Raw genomic sequence first — 20,080 nt, 5'->3', positions numbered from 1 at the left:
AAAAAACATGGACCACTTAAATTGAACTTTATGGTTGAGTATTGGGAGTATATCTATTTTCTTGGGGAGGATCATCAAATTTTCTGGTTCTTTGACCTTTAACTTAACATTAAAGTCCAAGTCTTTTAGTCATGTGCCTTTAAACACTAAAATGCTGTATTCTCTGTAACTATTTTCTGGATGATTTACTTTAATATGTTTATGTCATAGAAACACAAATCATGAAATCTACCTTCTTAACAAATTTTTAAGTATATAGTACAGTGTTAATGATATTCACATTGTGTGCAGCAGATCTCTAGAATCTTCTCCTCTTTCATCACTGAACCTCTGTATCATTGCACAACAACTTTCCATTCATCCCTCCCCCAGTCATGGTAACCACCATTACACTTTCTGTGTCTGTGAATGTGGCTGCTTTAGACACCTCCTATATGTGGAGTCATTGGTCCTTCTGTGACTGGCTTTTCTTGGATTCTAAATACGAGGATTTCTGAAGCTCTAGCTTGTACTTACTCCAAGTTCATCCACATCACAGCATAGGACAGGATTTTCTTCCTTTTTAAAGCCTGATTAACATACCATTGTGTGTGTATATGTATCCATTCATTTATTGATGGAAATTTAAGTTGTTTCCACTTCTTGGCTATCTACACTAATAAAAGAGAAAGATGCAAATTGACTGTACCTTCGCAATGCCCACCAGCCAATCAGGAGTGAGTAGGCAAATTAGCGGGACTAAGATGGTGACGGCCACAGAGCCAGCCAGAGTGAGCGGGAGGCTTGGGTTGCCCCTGGCAATGGAGGAAGCCAAGCTTCCCGCCCTCCCAGGCCGGCTGCAGGGACCTGCAAGTGGAGGACACGGAGCCGGCCCCGGCGGGTGCGTGGGAGGCTTGGGTCGTTGTCGCCCAGGCCAACCACCGAGGGAGGGGCCTGCAAAAGGCCCTCAGCCCCTTAACCAGGCTGGCCATGCCCCCATGGGGTGAGGGTCCCCGCTGGGGGGCGTGGCCAGCCTGCAAATAGCCATCAGCCCCTCACCCAGGCTGGCCACGTCCCCCAGCGGGGACACTCACCCCATGGGGGTGTGGATGGCCTGCAAACTGCCCCAGCCCCTCGTCCAGGCCAGCACCGTCCCCAGTGGGAACCCCCACCCCAATGGGGGTGTGGCCGGCCTGCAAACCACCACAGGCCCCTTGCCCAGGCCGCCCTGCCCCCCAAAGAAACCCCCACCCTGATCCGGGACACCCTTCAGGGCAAACCAGCCTGTGCACCAGGCCTCTATCTATACTAATAAAAGGGTAATATGCTAATTAGACTGGGAGACCTTCCAGACGTTCTTCTGGACAAAGTCATGGTGGCGGGGCCGAGGTAGAGGCGGTTAGGGGCCAAGAGGGGAGGGCAGTTGTGGGTGATCAGGTCAGGATGGGATGGCAGCCATTTCTGTTTGGATTTGTTTACCTTCTATAATTGAAACTTTGTAGCCTTGAGTGGAGGCTTAGGCCAGTCAGGGAAGGCAGAAAGCTTGGCTTCTTCTATCACCTTGGAAACCCATCCTCCCTCCTACTTTCTCCATGGCTGTAGCCATCTTGGTTGGGTTAATTTGCATACTCGCTCTGATTGGCTGGTGGGCGTGGCTTGTGGGTGTAGCAGAGTTAGGGTCAATTTGCATATTACTCTTTTATTAGGTAGGATATGCAAAGTGTCCCCTCAAGCATTCAGCCGGGAGACCAGGAGTTCGATCTCTCGCTATGACATGCGCTGACCACCAGGGGGCAGCATGGAATGAAGGAAGGCCCTGGCCAGCAGCTGGTAGCCCAGGAAGGAAGGCCCCAAACGGCAGCCAGAAGGAAGGCCCCAATCGGCCCTGATTGCTGGCCAGGCCTAGGGACCCTATCTGTGCACTAATTTTGTGCACCAGGCCTCTAGTTTTGAATAATGCGGCAATGAATATACAAGTGCAAATATCTCTTCAAGATCCTTTTTTCAGTTCTTTTGGGTGAATACCCAGAAGTGGGATTGCTGAATCATATGGTAGTACTGTTAATTTTTTGAAGAAATTCCATACTGCTTTCCATAGTGGCTGCATCATTTTACAGTGCATAGGAGTTCCAATTTCTCCACTTCCTTGCTAGCAATTTTTATATTCTATTTAAAAAAAATAGTAGCCACCCTAACATGTGTGAGGTGATATCTCATTGTGGTTTTGATTTGCATTTCCCTCATTGTTCGTGATGATGAGCATCTTTTCATGTACCTGTTGGCTATCTGTATGTCTTTGGAGAAATGGCTGTTCAAGTCTTTTGCCCACTTTTTAATCAAGTCTTTTCCCATTTTTTAATATAATAATAATAATAATTATATATATATATATATATATATATATATATATATATATACATACATATATATATAATTTCACAGATTTTTCTCCCATTGTATAAGTTGCCTTTTCACTCTGTTGATTGTTTCATTCTGGTGATTGTTTTTGCTGCATAGAAGCTTTTTATTTTGATGTAATCCCACTTGTCTATTTTTTGTTTTTGTTGCTTGTGCAATGTTCAAGAAATGATTGTTAAGACAAGTTTTATGAAGTTTTTATCCTATGTATTCTTCTAGAAGCTTATAATTTTAGGTCTTACGTTTAAGTCTTAAATGCGTTTTGAGTTGATTTTTGTGTATGGTGTAATACAAAGTTTCAATGTCATTCTTTTGCATATGTATATCCCAATTTTTCCAGCATCGTTTGTTGAAGAGAATGATTTAATTCTTGTATCTTCTATTGTAGATATCAGGTTGTGGTCCACCTCAATAGTGCACTATTTTGGGCTAAAGATTTTTTGATGTTTAGGATAGATAAACAGAATGGGAATTGCTGAGTAACATATAGGAGTACTTTAGGGCTCTTGATATTTATTGCCAAATTGCTTACCAAAAAAGATGGTAGCAGTTTGCACTCCCATCAGCAGGCGACTCCTTTACCATTTCATCACACCTTCACCAACATTCTGTTTAAAACAGAAAGAAGGAAAACAAAAAATATTTATGCTTTTATTAGGTACAAATGGAATTCTATTCTTTTAGTTTGCTTTTTTTTTTTTTTTTTTTTTTTTGCTACTACTAGTAAGCAAATTATGTAGACTACCTATTATGGGAAAATATAATGATGGAGCAAGGGGTAGCAACATAAAGGCAGGCAGATCTGTGAAGTATTATTGAAAGCGTTCCAAGGTATGTGAAACAAGGACTCCCACTACTTCCTGTCTATGCATCAAGGAAACTATGAGAAGGGGGGAATTAATTAGCTCCTTGTCCATTTCCTTTTTAATAAAATGGGGATAAAAATTAAGGTTGCCCTAGCTGGTTTGGCTTAGTGGATAGAGCATCAGCCCACGGATTGAAGGGTTGCAGATTTCGATTCTGGTCAAGGGCACATACCTTGGTTGCAGGCTCGGTCCCAAACCCGGTCGGGGTGTGTGCAGGAGGCAACCAATTGATGTGGCTCTCTCATATCAATGTTTCTCTGTCTCTTCCCCCCTCTCTAAAAATCAATGGAAAATTGTCCTCAGGTGAGGATTAACAAAAAAAAATCCTATATAATAAAAACCTAGGTGGCGTCACGCCCTCACATGATGCTCTTGCGTGACGTTGTCACAAGATGGCCACCACAAAGATGGCTGCGTGCACAGTGGAGGTGGGGCCCAGCGGCTGCTCTGCACAGTGAGGCCTGGGGGTCCCGTGGCTCTGCATAGCGTGGAGGAGGCTGGTCCCATGTCTCCACAGCCTTGTGTAGAGGAGGCGGGTCGCAGTAGGGGAGGGAAGTTGGCGGCAATCAGGCCGGCAGGGGAGGGCAGTTGGGGGCAATCGGGCCGGCATGGGAGGGAAGTTGTGGGCGATCAGGCTGGCAGGGGAGCAGTTAGGCATCAATCAGGCCGGCAGGGGAGCAGTTAGGGGGCGGTCAGGCCGGCAGGGGGAGCAGTTGGGGGCAATCAGGCCAGTAGGAGAGGGCAGTTGGGGGCGATCAGACCGGCAGAAGAGGGCAGTTGGGGGCGATCAGGCTGGCAGGGGAGCAGTTAGGCATCAATCAGGCCAGCAGGCGAGCAGTTAGGGGCAATCAGGCCAGTGGGGGGGGGGGGGCAATTGGGGGCAATCAGGCCAGCAGGGGGGAAGTTGGGGGCAATCAGGCTGGCGGGGGGGGCAGTTGTGGGCAATCGGGCTGGCAGAAGAGGGCAGTTGGGGGTGATCAGGCTGGCAGGGGAGCAGTTAGGCATCAATCAGGCCGGCAGGGGAGCAGCTAGGGGGCGGTCAGGCCGGCAGGGGGAGCAGTTGGGGGCAATCAGGGCAGCAAGGGGGAGGGCAGTTGTGGGCAATTGGGCTGGCAGGAGAGGGCAGTTGGGGGTGATCAGACCAGCAGGGGAGGGCAGTTGGGGGCGATCAGGCTGGCAGGGGAGCAGTTAGGCATCAATCAGGCTGGCAGGGGAGCAGTTAGGGGTGATGAGGCCGCAGGCAGAGAGGTTAGTGAAGATCAGGCAGGCAGGCAAGTGGTTAGGGGCGATCAGGCAGGCAGGCAGAGGGGTTAGGGGCCATCAGGCAGGCAGGCGAGTGGTTGGGGTGATGAGGCAGGCAGGCAGAGTGGTTAGGGGTGATGAGGCAGGCAGGCAGGCGAGCGGTTAGGAGCCAGTGGTCCTAGATTGCAATAGGGATGTCCAATTGCTGGTTTAGGCCCGATCCCTGTGGCAGTTGGACATCCCCTGAGGGGTCCCAGATTGCGAGAGGGTGCAGGCCAGGCCGAGGGACCTCCTCCCCCCCCATGCACGAAGTTCGTGCACTGGGCCTCTAGTATATATATAGAAAGAGAGAGAGAGGAAGGGAGGGAGTAAGGGAAGAGGGGAGAGAGAAAGAAATGCTTATTACAGAAAACTTGGGAAGCTTAGGAAAAGTGCAAAGAAATTAATCTCCCATAAAATCAGATATTTAGCCACTATTAGTATTCAGTCTATTACCTTCCAATGTTTTTAGTGCCTACAAATACATTTTTATTACAAACACCATACTCTGTATGTACACTTTATTTATTTAGTAATATATCATGAAAACATTATGCTAAAAATATTCTTCTACCAAGAAGAAGAAATAAAAGGCATCCAAATTGGAAAGGAGGAGGTAAAACTTTCATTATTCAAAGATGACATGATACTGTACATAAAAAACCCTAAAGACTCCATCAAAAAACTACTAGATTTAATAAATGAATTTAGAAACAAACCAGGGTACAAAATTAACACCCCAAAATCTATAGCATTTTTATATACCAACAGTAAACTTGCAGAAAGAGAAATTTAAAAAAACAGTCCCCTTTACCATTGCAACAACAAAAAAAATTAAGATACTTAGGAATAAACTTAACCAAGGAGGTAAAATACCTGTACTCAGAAAACTACAGGATGTTGAAAAAAGAGATAGAGGAAGTTATAAACAAGTAGAAGAATATACCATGTACATGGATTGGTAGAATCAACATCATTAAATGTCCATATTACCCAAAGAAATCTACAGATTCAATGCAATCCCTGTTAAAATACCATTGACATATTTCACAGACCTAGAATAAGCACTCCAAAAATTTATATGGAACCAAAAAAGACCTCAAATAGCCGCAGCAATCTTGAGAAAGAAGAACAAAGTTGGAGGAATCACAATATCACATATCAAGTTATACTACAAAGCCACTGTAATAAAAACAACCTGGTACTGGCACAAGAACAGGCATATAGATCAGTGGAACAAAACAGAGAACCCAGAAATCGACCCAAGCCACTATGTTCAATTAATATTTGACAAAGGAGGCAAAAACATAAAATGGGGTCAAGACAGTCTCTTCAATAAATGGTGTTGGGGAAAATTGGACAGGAACATGCAAAAAAAAATGGAGCTAGACCACCAACTTACACCATACACAAGAATAAACTCAAAATGGATAAAAGGCTTAAATGTATAACACGAAACCATAAAAGTCCTAGAAGAAACCATAGGCACCAAAATCTCAGACATCACTTGTAGTAACATGTTTGCCGATACATCTAGCACAATGGAAACTAAGGAGAAAATAAACTAATGGGACTACATTAAATAAAAAAAAGCTTCTGCACTGCAAAGGAAACAATCAACAAAATAACAAGAGAGCCCACTGCATGGCAAAACATATTTGCCAATGACAAATCCGATAAGGGCTTAATCTCCAAAATATATAAGGAACTCATACAACTTAATAAAAGAAAGACAAACAATCCAATTTAAAAATGTGCAAAGGACCTAAATAGAAATTTCTCCAAAGTGGACATACAGAAAGGCAAGAGACATATGAAAAAAATGCTCAAAGTCACGAATCATCCGAGAGATGCAAATCAAAACGACGAGATATCACCTCACACCTGTCAGAATGGGTATCATCAACAAGTCAACAAACAACATGTGTCGGCGAAGTTGTGGAGAAAAGGGAACCCTAGGATACTGCTGGTGGGAATGCAGCCTGGTGCAGCCTCTGTGGAAAACAGTATGGAGTTTCCTCAAAAAAATTAAAAATAGAACTACCATTTTACCCAGTGATCCCACTTCTAGGAATATATCCTTAGAAATCTGAAACACCAGTTCGAAAGAATGTATGCATCCCTATGTTCATAGCAGCGCAATTTACCATAGCTAAGATTTGGAAACAGCCTAAGTGCCCGTCAGCAGAGGAGTGGATAAAAAAATTATGGTACATTTACACAATGGAATACTAGACCACAATAAAAAAAAAAGAACCCTTACCATTTGCACCAGCATGGATGGACCTGGAGAATATTATGCTGATCGAAATAGCCAGTCAGAGAAAGATAAGTATCATTTGATCTCACTCATATATGGAATCTAATGAACTAAATAAACTGATAATCAAATAGATCCAGAGACATAGAAACATGAACAGACTGTTGAACCTCAGAGGGAAGGCAGGGGAGGGTGGGTGGGAAGAGATCAACCAATGAACTTGTATGTATTTAGGCATAACCCGTGGACACAGACAATTGGGTGGTGAGGGCCTGATGGGGAGGTGGGAGGAGATGGGAGTGGGCTGGAAGAGGTTAATGGGGGAAAAAGGAGGACATATGTAATATTTTTTTAATTTTAAAAAAATAAATTTAAAAAACCACACCTCATAAACACATACACAAATAAAAATATTCTTCTATTAACAGCTTTTTGGGAACAACTTGATAGCCATCGACTAATTATGCTGTAATTTAATTAACCTGTTTTTGTTTGTTTGTTTGTTTATTCACATATTTTTTGCTAATGACTTTCATATGTCTTCTGACCTTATTGGTATGAAAATTCAATAATTGGCTATAAATTAATTCCTTGTCATTAATATCTATATCAGTGGTGGGAACCTTTTTTCTGCCAAGGGCCATTTGGATATTTATAACATTACTAGAGGCCCGGTGCACAAAATTCGTGCACGGAGGGGGGTTGTCCCTCAGCCCAGCCTGTACCCTCTCCAATCTGGGACCCCTCAATGGATGTCCGACTGCCCGTTTAGGCCGATCCCTGGGATCGGGCCTAAACGGGCAGTCGGACATCCCTCTCACAATCCAGGACTGCTGGCTCCCAACTGCTTGCCTGCCTGCCTCCCTGATTGCCCCTAACCGCTTCTGCCTGCCAGCCTGATCACCCCCTAACCACTCCCCTGCCAGCCTGTTTGCCCCCAACTTCCCTCCTCTGCCGGCCTGGTTACCCCTAACTCCCCTCTCCTGCAGGGTTGATCACCTCCAACTGCCCTCCCTTGAAGGCCTGGTCCTTCTCAACTGCCCTCCCTTGCAGGCCAGGTGCCTCCCAACTGCCCTCTCCTGCTGGCCATCTTGTGGTGGCCATCTTGTGTCCACATGGGGGCAGGATCTTTGACCACATGGGGGCAGCTATATTGTGTGTTGCAGTGATGATCAATCTGTATATTACTCTTTTATTAGATAGGATAGAGGCCTGGTACAGGGGTGGGGGCCAGCTGGTTTGCCCTGAAGGGTGTCCCTGATCAGGGTGGGGTTCCCTTGGGGCATGGGGCGGCCTGAATGAGGGGCCTGTGGTGGTTTGCAGGTGGGCCACGCCCCCTGGCAACCCAAGTGGAGGCCCTGGTATCTGGAATTGATTTTCCTTCTACAATTGAAACTTTGTAGCCTGGAGCAGAGCCACGCCTGGGGCTCCCTCCGAGGCCCGCAGCCATTTGTGTTGGGGTTATAATTGAAACTTTGTTGCCTTAAGCGGGTGGGCCCGGCCAGGGTGTGCGGAAAGCTTTGCTTCCCCTGTTGCCAGCGGCAATCCTGGCCTGCTCTCTCAAGCTCCATTCTGCCACCATTTGTTTGAATTTGTTTACCTTCTATAATTAAAACTTTGTAGCTTGAGTGGAGGCTTAGGCCTGCAACGGCTGGCAGAAAGTTTGGCTTCCTCTGTTACCTAGGAAACCTTGCTCTCTGTGGCTGTAGCCATCTTGGTTTGGGTTAATTTGCATGCTCGCTCTGATTGGATGGTGGGCGTGGCTTGTGGGTGTGTTGGAGGTATGGTCAATTTGCATATTTGTCTATTATTATAACATTATTTGAGGGCCATACAAAATTATCAACTTAAAAAGTAGCCTGCTATTAAGAGTTGCTTAGTTATTTGGCTACCTCAATAAAATTATAAATGACTCTTCTGAAAAAATTAGCCTGCTATATTGGGTCAAACATTTAATTAATTCACCCCCTAATGCCTTGGGAGGGCCAGACCAAATTATTTTACAAGCCTTATATGGCCCGCGGGCCGGACATTCCCCACCCCTGAATATGACGGATAACTTTGGGATCATTTTCACTCGAATTATTATAGAATTTTAAGACCTTAACAGGAAAGATCTGACCATTCATCTGGGGTGGGCTCTGATGGACCAAATTTCTCCTGGGGCTTTCCTGACAGGGAAACCACCCTCTGCTCAAATACCTCCATAAGTAGGCACGACTCAGCTCCTCTTTCTGTGTTCCTATATTGGGCATAAGAAGCTAGATTCTGACAAATGGGTTTTGAAAAGTTGCTTCCAAAACTTTTAGTAGCCTGATTTGAGAATCTGGGAAGGAAGTTAGAGACAGGTTGGCAGGCAAGATAGCAGGGAGTGCAGGCTTAGCTAATAGAAGCCAAGTAATTATCATAGACAGGCCGAGAGTTCTCTGATTTACAAGATACAGTTATTCTAATTGATTTCTGCATACTTGTGGATAGGGATCTGCCCCTTTCCATTTATTTTTCACTTGACAAGTAAGATATGAAATGTGCCATGCCTTTCTAATTTAAATGTTACACATGTTGAGAACTGACCTTGCCAGCCATTTTAAGCCTGACCAAAAACATAACACGTTGTTATTAGTCTTCATCATCTGGTTAGAGCCAACATGTTGTATGGAACTGTATAGGAATATAAACCTTCTTTATAGCATAACCTATTTCTGCCATAAAGTAGATGTGATGAGAAGGCAGCTAAGTTTCCTTGGTAAGTTGCTCTGGTCAGCCTCATGAGGCTGATTAGGCCAAGGATGCTCATTGAGAGACTTCTTAGGAAGAGATTCATGCTCTTGAGGATCTTATGATTAAGCTGAGGGGAAAGACACGTGAATAAATAATATAAGGCAGTATGTGAAAATTATACATATGCTAAGATCAGAGGGAGCTTAGGGGATAAACAGAACATTACCTCACAGCCCACATTTGGGGCTGTGAATGATGTCCTTGAAGCCATATGCACCACATTCAGCCTGCAGGCTGGGTAAACCATCCATCTCACACATGTGCACTACTATTTTCCAAATTGTAAATGCCAGCAATGCTTTTAAATGAATTCTTATTTTATGACATCTGTTGTAGCCCCACCCCCTTCTAGTTTGTTTCAACATCTACCTACAAAAATGGGTGGCTACCAGGCTCAATTCTTCTCAGGTGTCCCTATACCTGAAGGTTTCTTGGGCCAAGAGAAGAGTTTTCTCATAAATGCTTAATGAAATTACTTTGAAAGCTTTCCCTCATAATGGAAATAAAAGGAATAATAGCTTACACTTTTCTTTCAGCCATTTTTTGGTTATCAGGAACTTCAAGAGATTTCTGTATATGTGGGACACATGAGCTAGTGGTTTTCATATTTAGTTGACTAATTGGTAGGTAAGGTGGCTGTAATTATTAGAGAATTCAGAAATCAAAATCTTACTCTAGGGCTGTTATTAGGTAAGAAATTTTCCTATTCCTTTGTTCTCTGGATGATTATTAATAGTAACCAGTTGGTCTTCTCTAATTTACTCTGAAACAATTAGTACAGTTTGTAGCATTTTACAAATTATTTATCTTTCTCATGACTCATAGCCTTTGGGGTCTTTTAAGATCATCCTGGGTAGTAGCAATATATAGTCTAATGGCTTCTATTATGGTGACAAAATCATGAGAGGATAGTCAAATATCTCAAACATAAAACTTACCTTTATATTTATATTATGGCTTGTATTCATGATATATATGGTGCTAGTTGGATTGCTAGGTAATTCAAAATTGTTATTTTTTTCCAAAAGATTTTTGCCTTGTGCTGTTTTAAAACAAGATGGAGAAGGAAAGCAGTAACTTGTAGAATTTAAAAAGGTATATAAACAAAAAAGTTCTTTTGGAACTCATACTTGAGGAGATCCCATCAAAATAATAAACACCTTTCATGAACTGGCCTGGAAAGAGATCTCTCTCTTGAAGAAGGCCTTCTTTCTTACCTGTCCCCCAACTGTGATGGCTGTGGACCCCTGTTTTCTGCTGCACTGTAGGTAGGCTCTCTCTCTTTCTTACTCTTCTTCCTGCTTTGAGGCTTCTTCAAATAGCAGGCCCCAAATGAGGAAAGTTTTATTTGCTGAAGCAAGAGGCCAGAATGTGTTCTCACAGCTCCTGCTGAGCAGTACACCCTGACACCACCTGTGCCAACAGGAGAGGAAGCTCAAGGCAACTGCACCCAGCAGGCCCCAAGTGCCTAAGTCCACAGTGAGATGATAATGACATGTTGATAGGGGTATCGTAATCTCCATCCTGTATGTTGGGGTTCTTCCATTCTTCCCCCTTTTCACAAATTTCCACCAACAGTTAAATCCAGACAATTGTTTGTGGTGTTAAAAGTGTTGAACATCTCTTCTTATAGCACTTCCTTTTGCTGTGTTTGTCCTATTTTAATTCTATATCCCTCCATCATCTGTTAATCTCCATTTTTTTAGTTACTTTTTATTTTTCAATTATAGTGGACATATACTATTATATTAGTTTCAGATTCACACCCCAGTGATTAGACATTATATAACTTACTAAATGATCATAGTGATAAATCTCCTACCCATCTGACATAATACATAGTTGTTGTTTTAATTAAATCTCTATTGTTTAAAGTATAACATATGTCCCCTTTTCCCCCCCATTGACCCCTTCTAGCCCAGCCCCACTCCGCCCACCTGGCCTTCACCAGCCTATTGTCTGTGTCCCGGGTTTATGCATATGAGTTCTTTGGTTGATCTCTTCCAACCCACCCACCTACCCCTGCCTTCCTTCTGAGATTCCACAGTCTGTTCTATGGACTGGATCTGTTTTCTTCATCAGTTTATTTTGTTCTTTAGATTCCACAGATGAGTGAGATCATGTGATACTTGTCTTTCTCTGACTGGCTTATTTTACTTAGCATAATACTCTCCAGGTCCCTCCATGCTGTCTCAAAGGGTAAGATATCCTTCTTTTTACTGCTGCATAGTATTCCATGGTATAAACATACCACAGCTTTTTTATCCACTTACCTGCTGATGGGCACTTGGGATGTTTCCAGATCTTAGCTATTGTAAATTGCGCTGCTATGAATGTAGGGGTGCATATATTCTTTCTGATTGATGTTTCGAGTTTCTTAGGATATATTCCTAGAAGTGGGATCACTGGGTCAAATGGCAGTTCCATATTTAATTTTTTGAGAAAACTCCATACTGTTTTCCACAGTGGCTGTATCAGGCTGCATTCCCACCAGCGGTGTACTAGGGTTCCCTCTTCTCCACATCCTTGCCGATACTTGTCCTTTATTGATGTGTTGATGATAGCCATTTTGACAGGTGTGAGGTGATACCTCATTGTCATTTTAATTTTCATCTCTCTGATGATCAGTGACTTTGAGCATTTTTACATATGTCTCTGGGCCATCTGTATGTCTACTTTGGAGAAGTGTCTATTCGAGTCCTTTGCCCATTTTTTTATTGGACTATTTGTCTTCCTGGTGTTGAGTTGTATGAGTTCCTTATATATTTTGGATATTAATGTTTATCGGATGTATCATTGCCAAATATGTTCTCCCATACAGTGGGCTTCCTTTTTATTTTATTGATGGTTTCTTTTGCTGTTCAGAAGCTTTTTATTTTCATGTAGTCCCATTTGTTTATTTTCTTTTTAGTTTCCTTTGCCCTAGGAGATATATCTATAAACGTTGCTATAAGACATGTCTGAGATTTTGGTGCCTATGGTTTCTTCTAGAATTTTTATGGTTTCATGACTTACATTTAAGTGTTTTATCCATTTTGAGTTTATTATTGTGTATGGTATCAGTTGGTGGTATAGTTTCATTTTTTTTGCATGTGCTTGTCCAGTTTTCCCAGCACCATTTATTGACAGGACTGTCTTGACCCCATTTTATGTTCTTGCCTTCTTTGTTAAATATTAATTGAGATAAATGGCTTGAGTCAATTTCTGGGGTCTCTGTTCTGTTTCATTGATCTATATGCCTGTTCTTGTACCAGTACCAGGTTGTTTTGATTACAGTGGCTTTGTAGTATAACTTCGTATCTGGTTTTGTGATCCCTCCACTTTTATTCTTCTTTCCCAAGATTGCTGCAGCTATTCAAATAGGGCTCTTTTTGGTTCCATATAAATTTTTGCAGTATTTGTTTTAGATCTGTGAAATATGCTGTTGGTATTTTAATAGAGATTGCATTGAATCTATAGATTTCTTTTTAATTATGTTGATTCTACCAATCCATGAACCCAGTATATTCTTCCACTTGTTTATTTCTTCCTCTAGCTCTTTTTTCAACATCCTGTAGTTTTCCGAGTACAGATATTTTACCTCCTTGGTTAAATTTATTCTTGAGTTTCTTAATTTTTTTGTTGTTGCAATGGTAAATGAGATTGTTTTTATAGTTTCTCTTTCTTAGAGTTCATTATTGGTGTATAAAAATGCCACCCATTTCTGGATGTTAATTTTATATCCTGCTACATTGCCTAATTCATTTATTAAATCTAGTGTTTTTTTTATAGATTCTTTAGGATTTTCTATGTACAATACCATGTCATTTGTGAATAATGAGAGTTTTACTTCCTCCTTTCCCAATTTGGATGCCTTTTATTTCTTGTCTGAATGCTGTGGCTAGGACTTCCAGCATTATGTATAATAATAAAAGCATAATATGCTAATTAGACCGGACATCCTTCTGGACGACCTTCCGGATGAAGCTGGGGCTGCAAGGGAAGCCCAGGTCCCAGGTGCCAGAGGGAAGGCAGTGTTGGCAGCCGGGGGAAGGAAGGCCTACTCTTGCATGAATTTTGTGCATTGGGACTCTAGTCCTATCTAATAAAAGAGTAATATGCAAATTGACCGTATCTCTGCTACGCCCACAAGCCATGCCCACAAGCCAATCAGGAGCAAATATGCAAATAAACCCACCTAAGATGGCTGAGGCCAGGAGAGCAGGAGGGAGGCTTGGGTTTCCCCAGCGATGGAGGAAGCCAAGCTTTCCGCTTGCCCTTGCCGGCCCAGGCCTCTGCTTAAGGCTACAAAGTTTCAATTATAGAAGGTAAATAAATTCCAACAGAAATGGCTGCGTCCACAGAGCGAGCAGAAGGCTTGGCTCCGCTCCAGGCTACAAAGTTTCAATTGTAGAAGATACATAAATCCCAGATACCAGGGCCTCCACTTGGGTCGCCAGGGGGCGTGGCCGGCCTGCAACCACCACAGGCCCCTCGCCCTGGCTGCCCCACGGGAACCCCCACCCTGATTTGGGACACCCTTCAGGACAAACCAGCTGGCCCCCACCCATGCACCAGGCCTCTATCTTATCTAATAAAAGAGTAATATGCAGATTGACCATCACTCCAACACACAAGATGGCTGCCCCCATGTGGTCAAAGATCCTGCCACCATGTGGACACAAGATGGCCACCACAAGATGGCCAGCAGGGGAGGGCAGTTGGGAGGAACCAGGCCTACAAGGGAGGGCAGTTGTGGGCGATCAGGCCAGCAGGGGAGGGCAGTTGGGAGGGACCAGGCCTGCAGGGAAGGGCAGTTGAGGGGGACCCAGGCCTGCAGGGGAGGGCAGTTAGGGGTGACCAGGCCTGCAACGGAGGGCAGTTAGGGGCAAATAGGCTGGCAGGGGAGCAGTTAGGCATCAATCAGGCTGGCAGGGGAGTGGTTAGGGGGTGATCAGGCTGGCAGGCAGAAGCGGTTAGGGGCAATCAGGAAGGCAAACAGGCGAGCAGTTGGGAGCCAGCAGTCCTGGATTGTTTAGGGCAGTCGGACATCCCTCAAGGGGTCCCAGATTGGAGAGGGTTCAGGCTGGGCTGAGGGACACCACCACCCCCATGCACGAATTTCATGCACCGGGCCTCTAGTGTTAAATAAAAGTGGTGAAAGTGGACATCCCTGTCTTGTTTCTGTTCTTAGAGGAAGTGGTTTTAGTTTTTGCCCATTGAGTATGATGTTGGCTGTAGCTTTGTCATATATGGCCTTTATTATGTTGAGGTATGATCCCTGTATTCCCACTTTGCTGAGAGTGTTTATAAAAAACGGGGTTAGATTTTTTTGAGTGCCTTTTCTGCATCATCTAATTGATAGGATCATGTGATTTTTGTCTTTCACCCTTTTTATGTGATGAATCACAGATATTGATTTGCAAATATTGTGCCTGCCTTACAAACCTGGAATAAATCCAACTTGGTCATGGTATATGATCTTTTTACTATATTATGGAATTGATTTGCTAATATTTTGTTGAGGATTTTATCAACTATGTCTATCCGGGATATTGGCCTGTAATTCTCTTTCTTTGTACTGTCTTTATCTGGTTTTGGAATTAGGATAATGCTGGCTTCATAAAAAGAGCTTGGAAGTGTTCCTTCCTCTTGGGTTTTTTGGAATAGTTTGAGGAGGATAGGTGTTAGTTGTTCTTTGAAGGTTCGGGAAAACTCTTCTGTGAAGCCATCTGGACCAGGGCTTTTGTTTGCTGGAAGTTTGTTTATTACTCCTTCTATGTTATCAGTTGTTATTGGCCTATTCAGGTTTTCTGATTCTTCCTGATTCAGTTTTGGAAGATTGTATTTTCTTAGGAATTTGTCCATTTCATTCACATTGTCCAGCTTGTTGGCATATAATTAATTGTTCATAGTATTTTCTTAGAATCTTTTGTATTTCTGTGGTGTCAGTTGTTACTTCACCACTTTCATTTCTGGTTTTATTTATTTGGGTCCTCTCTCTTTGGTTTTTGATGACTCTTGCTAAAGGTTCGTCAATCTTGTTTACTTTTCAAAGAACCAGCTCTTAGTTTCATTGATTTTTTTTGTATTGTTGTTTTAGCCTCTGTGTCATTTATTTCTGCTATAATCTTTATTATTTTTTTCCTTATACTTACTCTGGGCTTTTCTTCTTCTTCTCTCTCTAATTCTTTAAGTTGTAGGATAAAATAGTTTATTATTAATTTTTCTTGTTTTTTGAGGTAGGCCTGTAGAGCTATGAACTTCCCTCTCAGGACTGCTTTTCCTGTGTCCCTGAGATTTGGGGTTGTTGTGTGTTCATTTTCATTTGTTTCCAAGAAGTTTTTTTTTTTTTATTTCTTGATCTCAGTAACCCATTCATTGTTTAATAACATGCTATTTAACCTCCTTGTGTTTGAATGTTTTTAAATATTTTTACCGTAGTTGGCTTCTAATTTCATTCCATTGTGAGCCGAGAAGATATTGATATGATTTCAGTCTTCTTGAACCTGTAGAGATTTATTTTGTGTGCTAACATGTGGTCTGTCTTTGAGAATGACCCATGTGAACTTGAGAAGAATGTATATTCTGCAGCTTTGGTGTTAAATGTTCTATAAATGTTAATTAAATCCATCTGATCCAGTGTTTCATTTAGAGTGTCTGTTTCCTTATTAATTTTTTGTATGGAAGATCTATCCAGCAAAGTCAGCAGGGTGTTAAAGTCCCCTACTATGACTGTTTTGCTGTGGATCTCTCCCTTAAAAATCCTTTAGAAGTTTTATATATATGCACTCCTATATTGGGTGCGTATATGTCTTACAGGGTTATAGTCTCTTCTTGGATTGATCCCTTTAGTATTATGTAGTGACCTTTATTGTCTCTTATGATGGCCTTCATTTTGAAGTCTCTTTTGTCTGATATGACTATTGCTACTCCAGCTTATTTTTTTATTTCCATTTGCATGGAAAAAATTTTCCATCCCTTTCCTCTCATCCTGTTTTAGTCTTTTGTTCTGAGGTGGGTCTCATGTAGACAAAATATAATTGGGTCATGTTTTTGTATCCATTCAGCCACCCTATGTCTTTTGATTGGAGCATTTAATTCATTTACATTTAAGGTAATTATTGATAGTTACTTATTTATTGCCATTTAAATTCTTTATGTCTATGTTTGTCTCTCTATTTCTTCTTCTCATTGTAGCAGTCCTTTAAGCATTTCTTGCAATGCTGGTTTTGTCGTGATAAACTCCTTTAGCTTTTGGTGATAAACTCCTTTAGCCATTTTTTGTCTGGGACACTCTTTATTACTCCATCTATTTTGAATGATAGCCTTGCTGGATATAGTAATCTTGGTTTCAGATCCTTGCTTTCTGTTACCTTGATGACTTCATGCTATTCCCTTCTGGCTTGTAAAGTTTCTGATGAGAAATCAGCTGACAGCCTTATGAGTGCTCCTTTGTAGGTAACAAATTGCTTTTCTCTTTCTGCCTTTAAAATTCTCTCTTTTCTTTAATTTTTGGCATTTTAATTATGATGTGTCTGAGCATGGGCCTGTTTGGATTCTTCTTGCTTGGTACTCTTTGTGCCTCCTGACCTTGTGTGACTTTTTCCTTCACCAGGTTAGGGAACTTTTCTGCTGTTATTCAAAGACATTCTTTCTCCCTTGCTCACTTTCCTTTCCTCTGGCATTCCTATGATGTGAATGTTAGGTTTCATGTTGTCCCACAGCTCCTTTAAGTTGCCCTCCTGTTTTTTTAATTGTTTTTTCTTTTTGGTTCTCTGATTGACTGATTTTTTCTAACCTATCTGCTTAATTCACTGACCCGATCCTCAGCTTCCCCTTTTCTGTGTATTCCTTCCACTGTGCTCTTTATTAGTGCTATGTCATTCTTTATAGTTACTATATCTTTTCTTACGCTGTTGAGCATCTTTGCCATTATTATTCTGAACTCTATGTCTGACAAATTTCTTATCGCCATTTCATTAAACTCTTCTTCTGGATACTCTTGTTCTTTCATTTGGGGCTTTTTTTTTTTTCACCCCATTTTGGCTGCCTGTTTGGGTTTGTGTCTGTGTGTTAGGTAGATCTGCTAATACTACCAGTCTCTAGTGCTGGACAATGTTAGGTACTGTTTGTGACTGGCCCTGAGTACCCTGATTGGAGCTATCAGCAATCCACAGCTTGTGGTTCTCTCTGCTGAGGCTGGGTGTCTTTGGGAAGGCCCAAGATGTGCAGTGGGGTCTGCTTTTCCTGGACCTGGGCCCAGAAGGAGATCAGGAAGACTCAAAGCCTCCAGATACCCACCTCTGTCTGCAGTCTGATTGCATTCAGGCTTGATTAGCCTTAGGTTATCGGTCACAGGGTGGGGCTACTTGTGCTGGGCTTAGAGGTGCCCAAGAGAGGCCAAGCTGTAAACCAAGGCCAGATGCTGCTAGAGCCATGTCTGGGGCCACTTAGCAAGAAGTATGGTGTACACAAAGGCCAGATGCTCTTATTTGAGTGACTTTAGGAAAGTCTGAAGCATGAGGCAAGAAAGGCCAGTTGTATGGAAGCGCCTCTGAAACCAGCTTGGATGGGCCTGCAAGTTGCATGGGGCTTGGTCTAAGGGACTCACCATGGTGGGATGAATATTGTGACCAGGTTGATGGAGACTCGGATATGGCACCTGCCTGTCAGCTCTTTGCTTTGGGGGTTAGGAGGGGAAAAACTTAGCAAAGGAACAATGGCCTCTGCCTGCACTTTTCTCTGGCAGAAAGCTGCACTGCCTCCACCCAGCTCTTGCCCTGTTGCCAGACAATACAGTTTCTCTCCATATGTCCCTGGTTCCTTTCAAGGCGCTGCCCTGGTGCTTTGAGGGAGTGAGTTCAAGTAAGTCTGTGCACAGGCCCTTTCAGAGGGACTGCCTGGGACTCCAGCAGCCCTTTATCTCTCTCAGCCTCGATCCCCGCTGGATTTTACAGCCAGAAGTTATGGGGCCTTCTCTTCCTGGCACTTGAATCCTGGGCTGGGAGGCCTGGTGTGGGCCTGGGACCCCTCGCTCCTCAGGGGGCCCTCCACAGCTCAGATATCCCTCCTAATTTTTATCTGCCACACAATGGGTGTAGCATCAGCTCATTCCATATCTCCGTCCCTCCTACCAGTCTCAATGTGGCTTCTTCTTTAAATCCCTTTTTGAAGGACTTCCATTCAGCTAGATTTTAGGTGGTTCTGAATGGTGGTTGTTCTGTAGTTTAGTTGTAATTTTTGTTAATCTCCACTTTAAAGGAGATGCATATGTTTATGTGATGGTGGTTGGTGGTGGTTGAGTATGTGTATGTGTGTTGGGAACAAATGGGGAAGGAAGCTAATAAGTAATAAATGGAAGGCCAGGCAACAGGAAGAAGTTACTATTTTCAAATATAAAATAGCATCCTAGATTTATTTCCCTTTCTGTCCTAAACACAAAAAACTACAAATGGGAAATTAGTGTTTTTTGAGCCTCCAGGAAGAATATTCATTCTTGCCCTGTACCCCCACCTCCTTTATAGAAGATGGGAATGAAGAGGGTAAGGTGAGAACCCTCCAGTCTTTGGGAAAGGACCTAAAAGAACATTGTACTTTGGGGTCTGTACTGCTCCCCTCTTTGGTTCTTCCAATGCTCTGGCTGCTACCCCTCTTCACTCCAGCATCTGAGCAGTGATGGATGGCCCTTTTCACAGGACTGGGTCCTTCTCCTTGATAGATCTGTATAGAAAAAGTAATGGGCAGTGCTAGTCAATCTCAAATCTCTCTAGCACAGCTGGTTTAGTTATATGGTTTCTTAACCTTCACGTGTCCATTTTATATATTTTCATTCTGGTGCACATACTTTGATCAGAATGAAATTATATTCTTGTCTGAATGCTGACAAGTGCCTAAGTCCACAGTGAGATGATAATGACACGTTGATAGGGGTATCGTAATCTCCATCCTGTATGGAGATTATATTATACCAAATTATTGCATCTTCTAAATTTTCCTTTATGCTGTTTGTCTATATTTATGTGTTTGCTTACAGTGTAATAGCCTTAAAGCCTCTGATCTTTACTGTAGTAAACTAGTACAAGGCTAATTATCTGCCAGCAAACTTTGGATTGCTGGATGTTTTAGTTGTTGCCTTCAAATGTAGTAATGGGGTTGCAGGTTTGTTGAAATGCTTATGAGTGGTGGCTTTAGGGAAATCAAGCTTTCTGTTTTCAATATTGAATTCCAAATGACTATGTATTAATGCATCTGTCTCCTGCTTTTTTATTTCAGTACCTACTAGAAATGAAAAGCTTAATTCTACCCCCAGAACATATCCTGAAGAGAGGGGACAGTGAAGCAATAGCATATGCGTTCTTTCACCTGGCACACTGGAAGAGGGTGGAAGGGGCTTTGAATCTTTTGCATTGTACGTGGGAAGGCAGTAAGTAATTTTCTTTTTTTGGAACATTGTTTAAGAGCATGAAAAGATGCTAAAACTGTTTTTACCCTGATTGCCCATGATGAATAATGA

The 20,080-nt window shown here is 42.6% G+C and overlaps 1 protein-coding gene across 6 annotated transcripts in view; it reads left to right on the top strand.

Annotated features, from left to right (window-relative positions):
* ST7 (suppression of tumorigenicity 7) overlaps positions 1–20,080 on the top strand; it is a 307,385-nt gene that overhangs the window by 265,962 nt on the left and 21,343 nt on the right. For 4 of the 6 annotated variants that reach the window (XM_079786006.1, XM_079786003.1, XM_079786005.1 and 1 more), the window contains one exon: positions 19,840–19,990. In XM_079786006.1, the coding sequence (XP_079642132.1) occupies positions 19,840–19,990 (151 nt within the window). The remainder of the gene's footprint in view (positions 1–19,839; positions 19,991–20,080) is intronic. The other 2 variants (XM_079786004.1, XM_079786002.1) reach the window with 1 other exon arrangement.

The sequence above is a fragment of the Cnephaeus nilssonii genome, assembly GCF_951640355.1.
Source record: "Cnephaeus nilssonii genome assembly, chromosome: 12".
Lineage (NCBI taxonomy): Eukaryota > Metazoa > Chordata > Mammalia > Chiroptera > Vespertilionidae > Cnephaeus > Cnephaeus nilssonii.
This window is presented reverse-complemented; position numbering and strand designations above follow the sequence as displayed.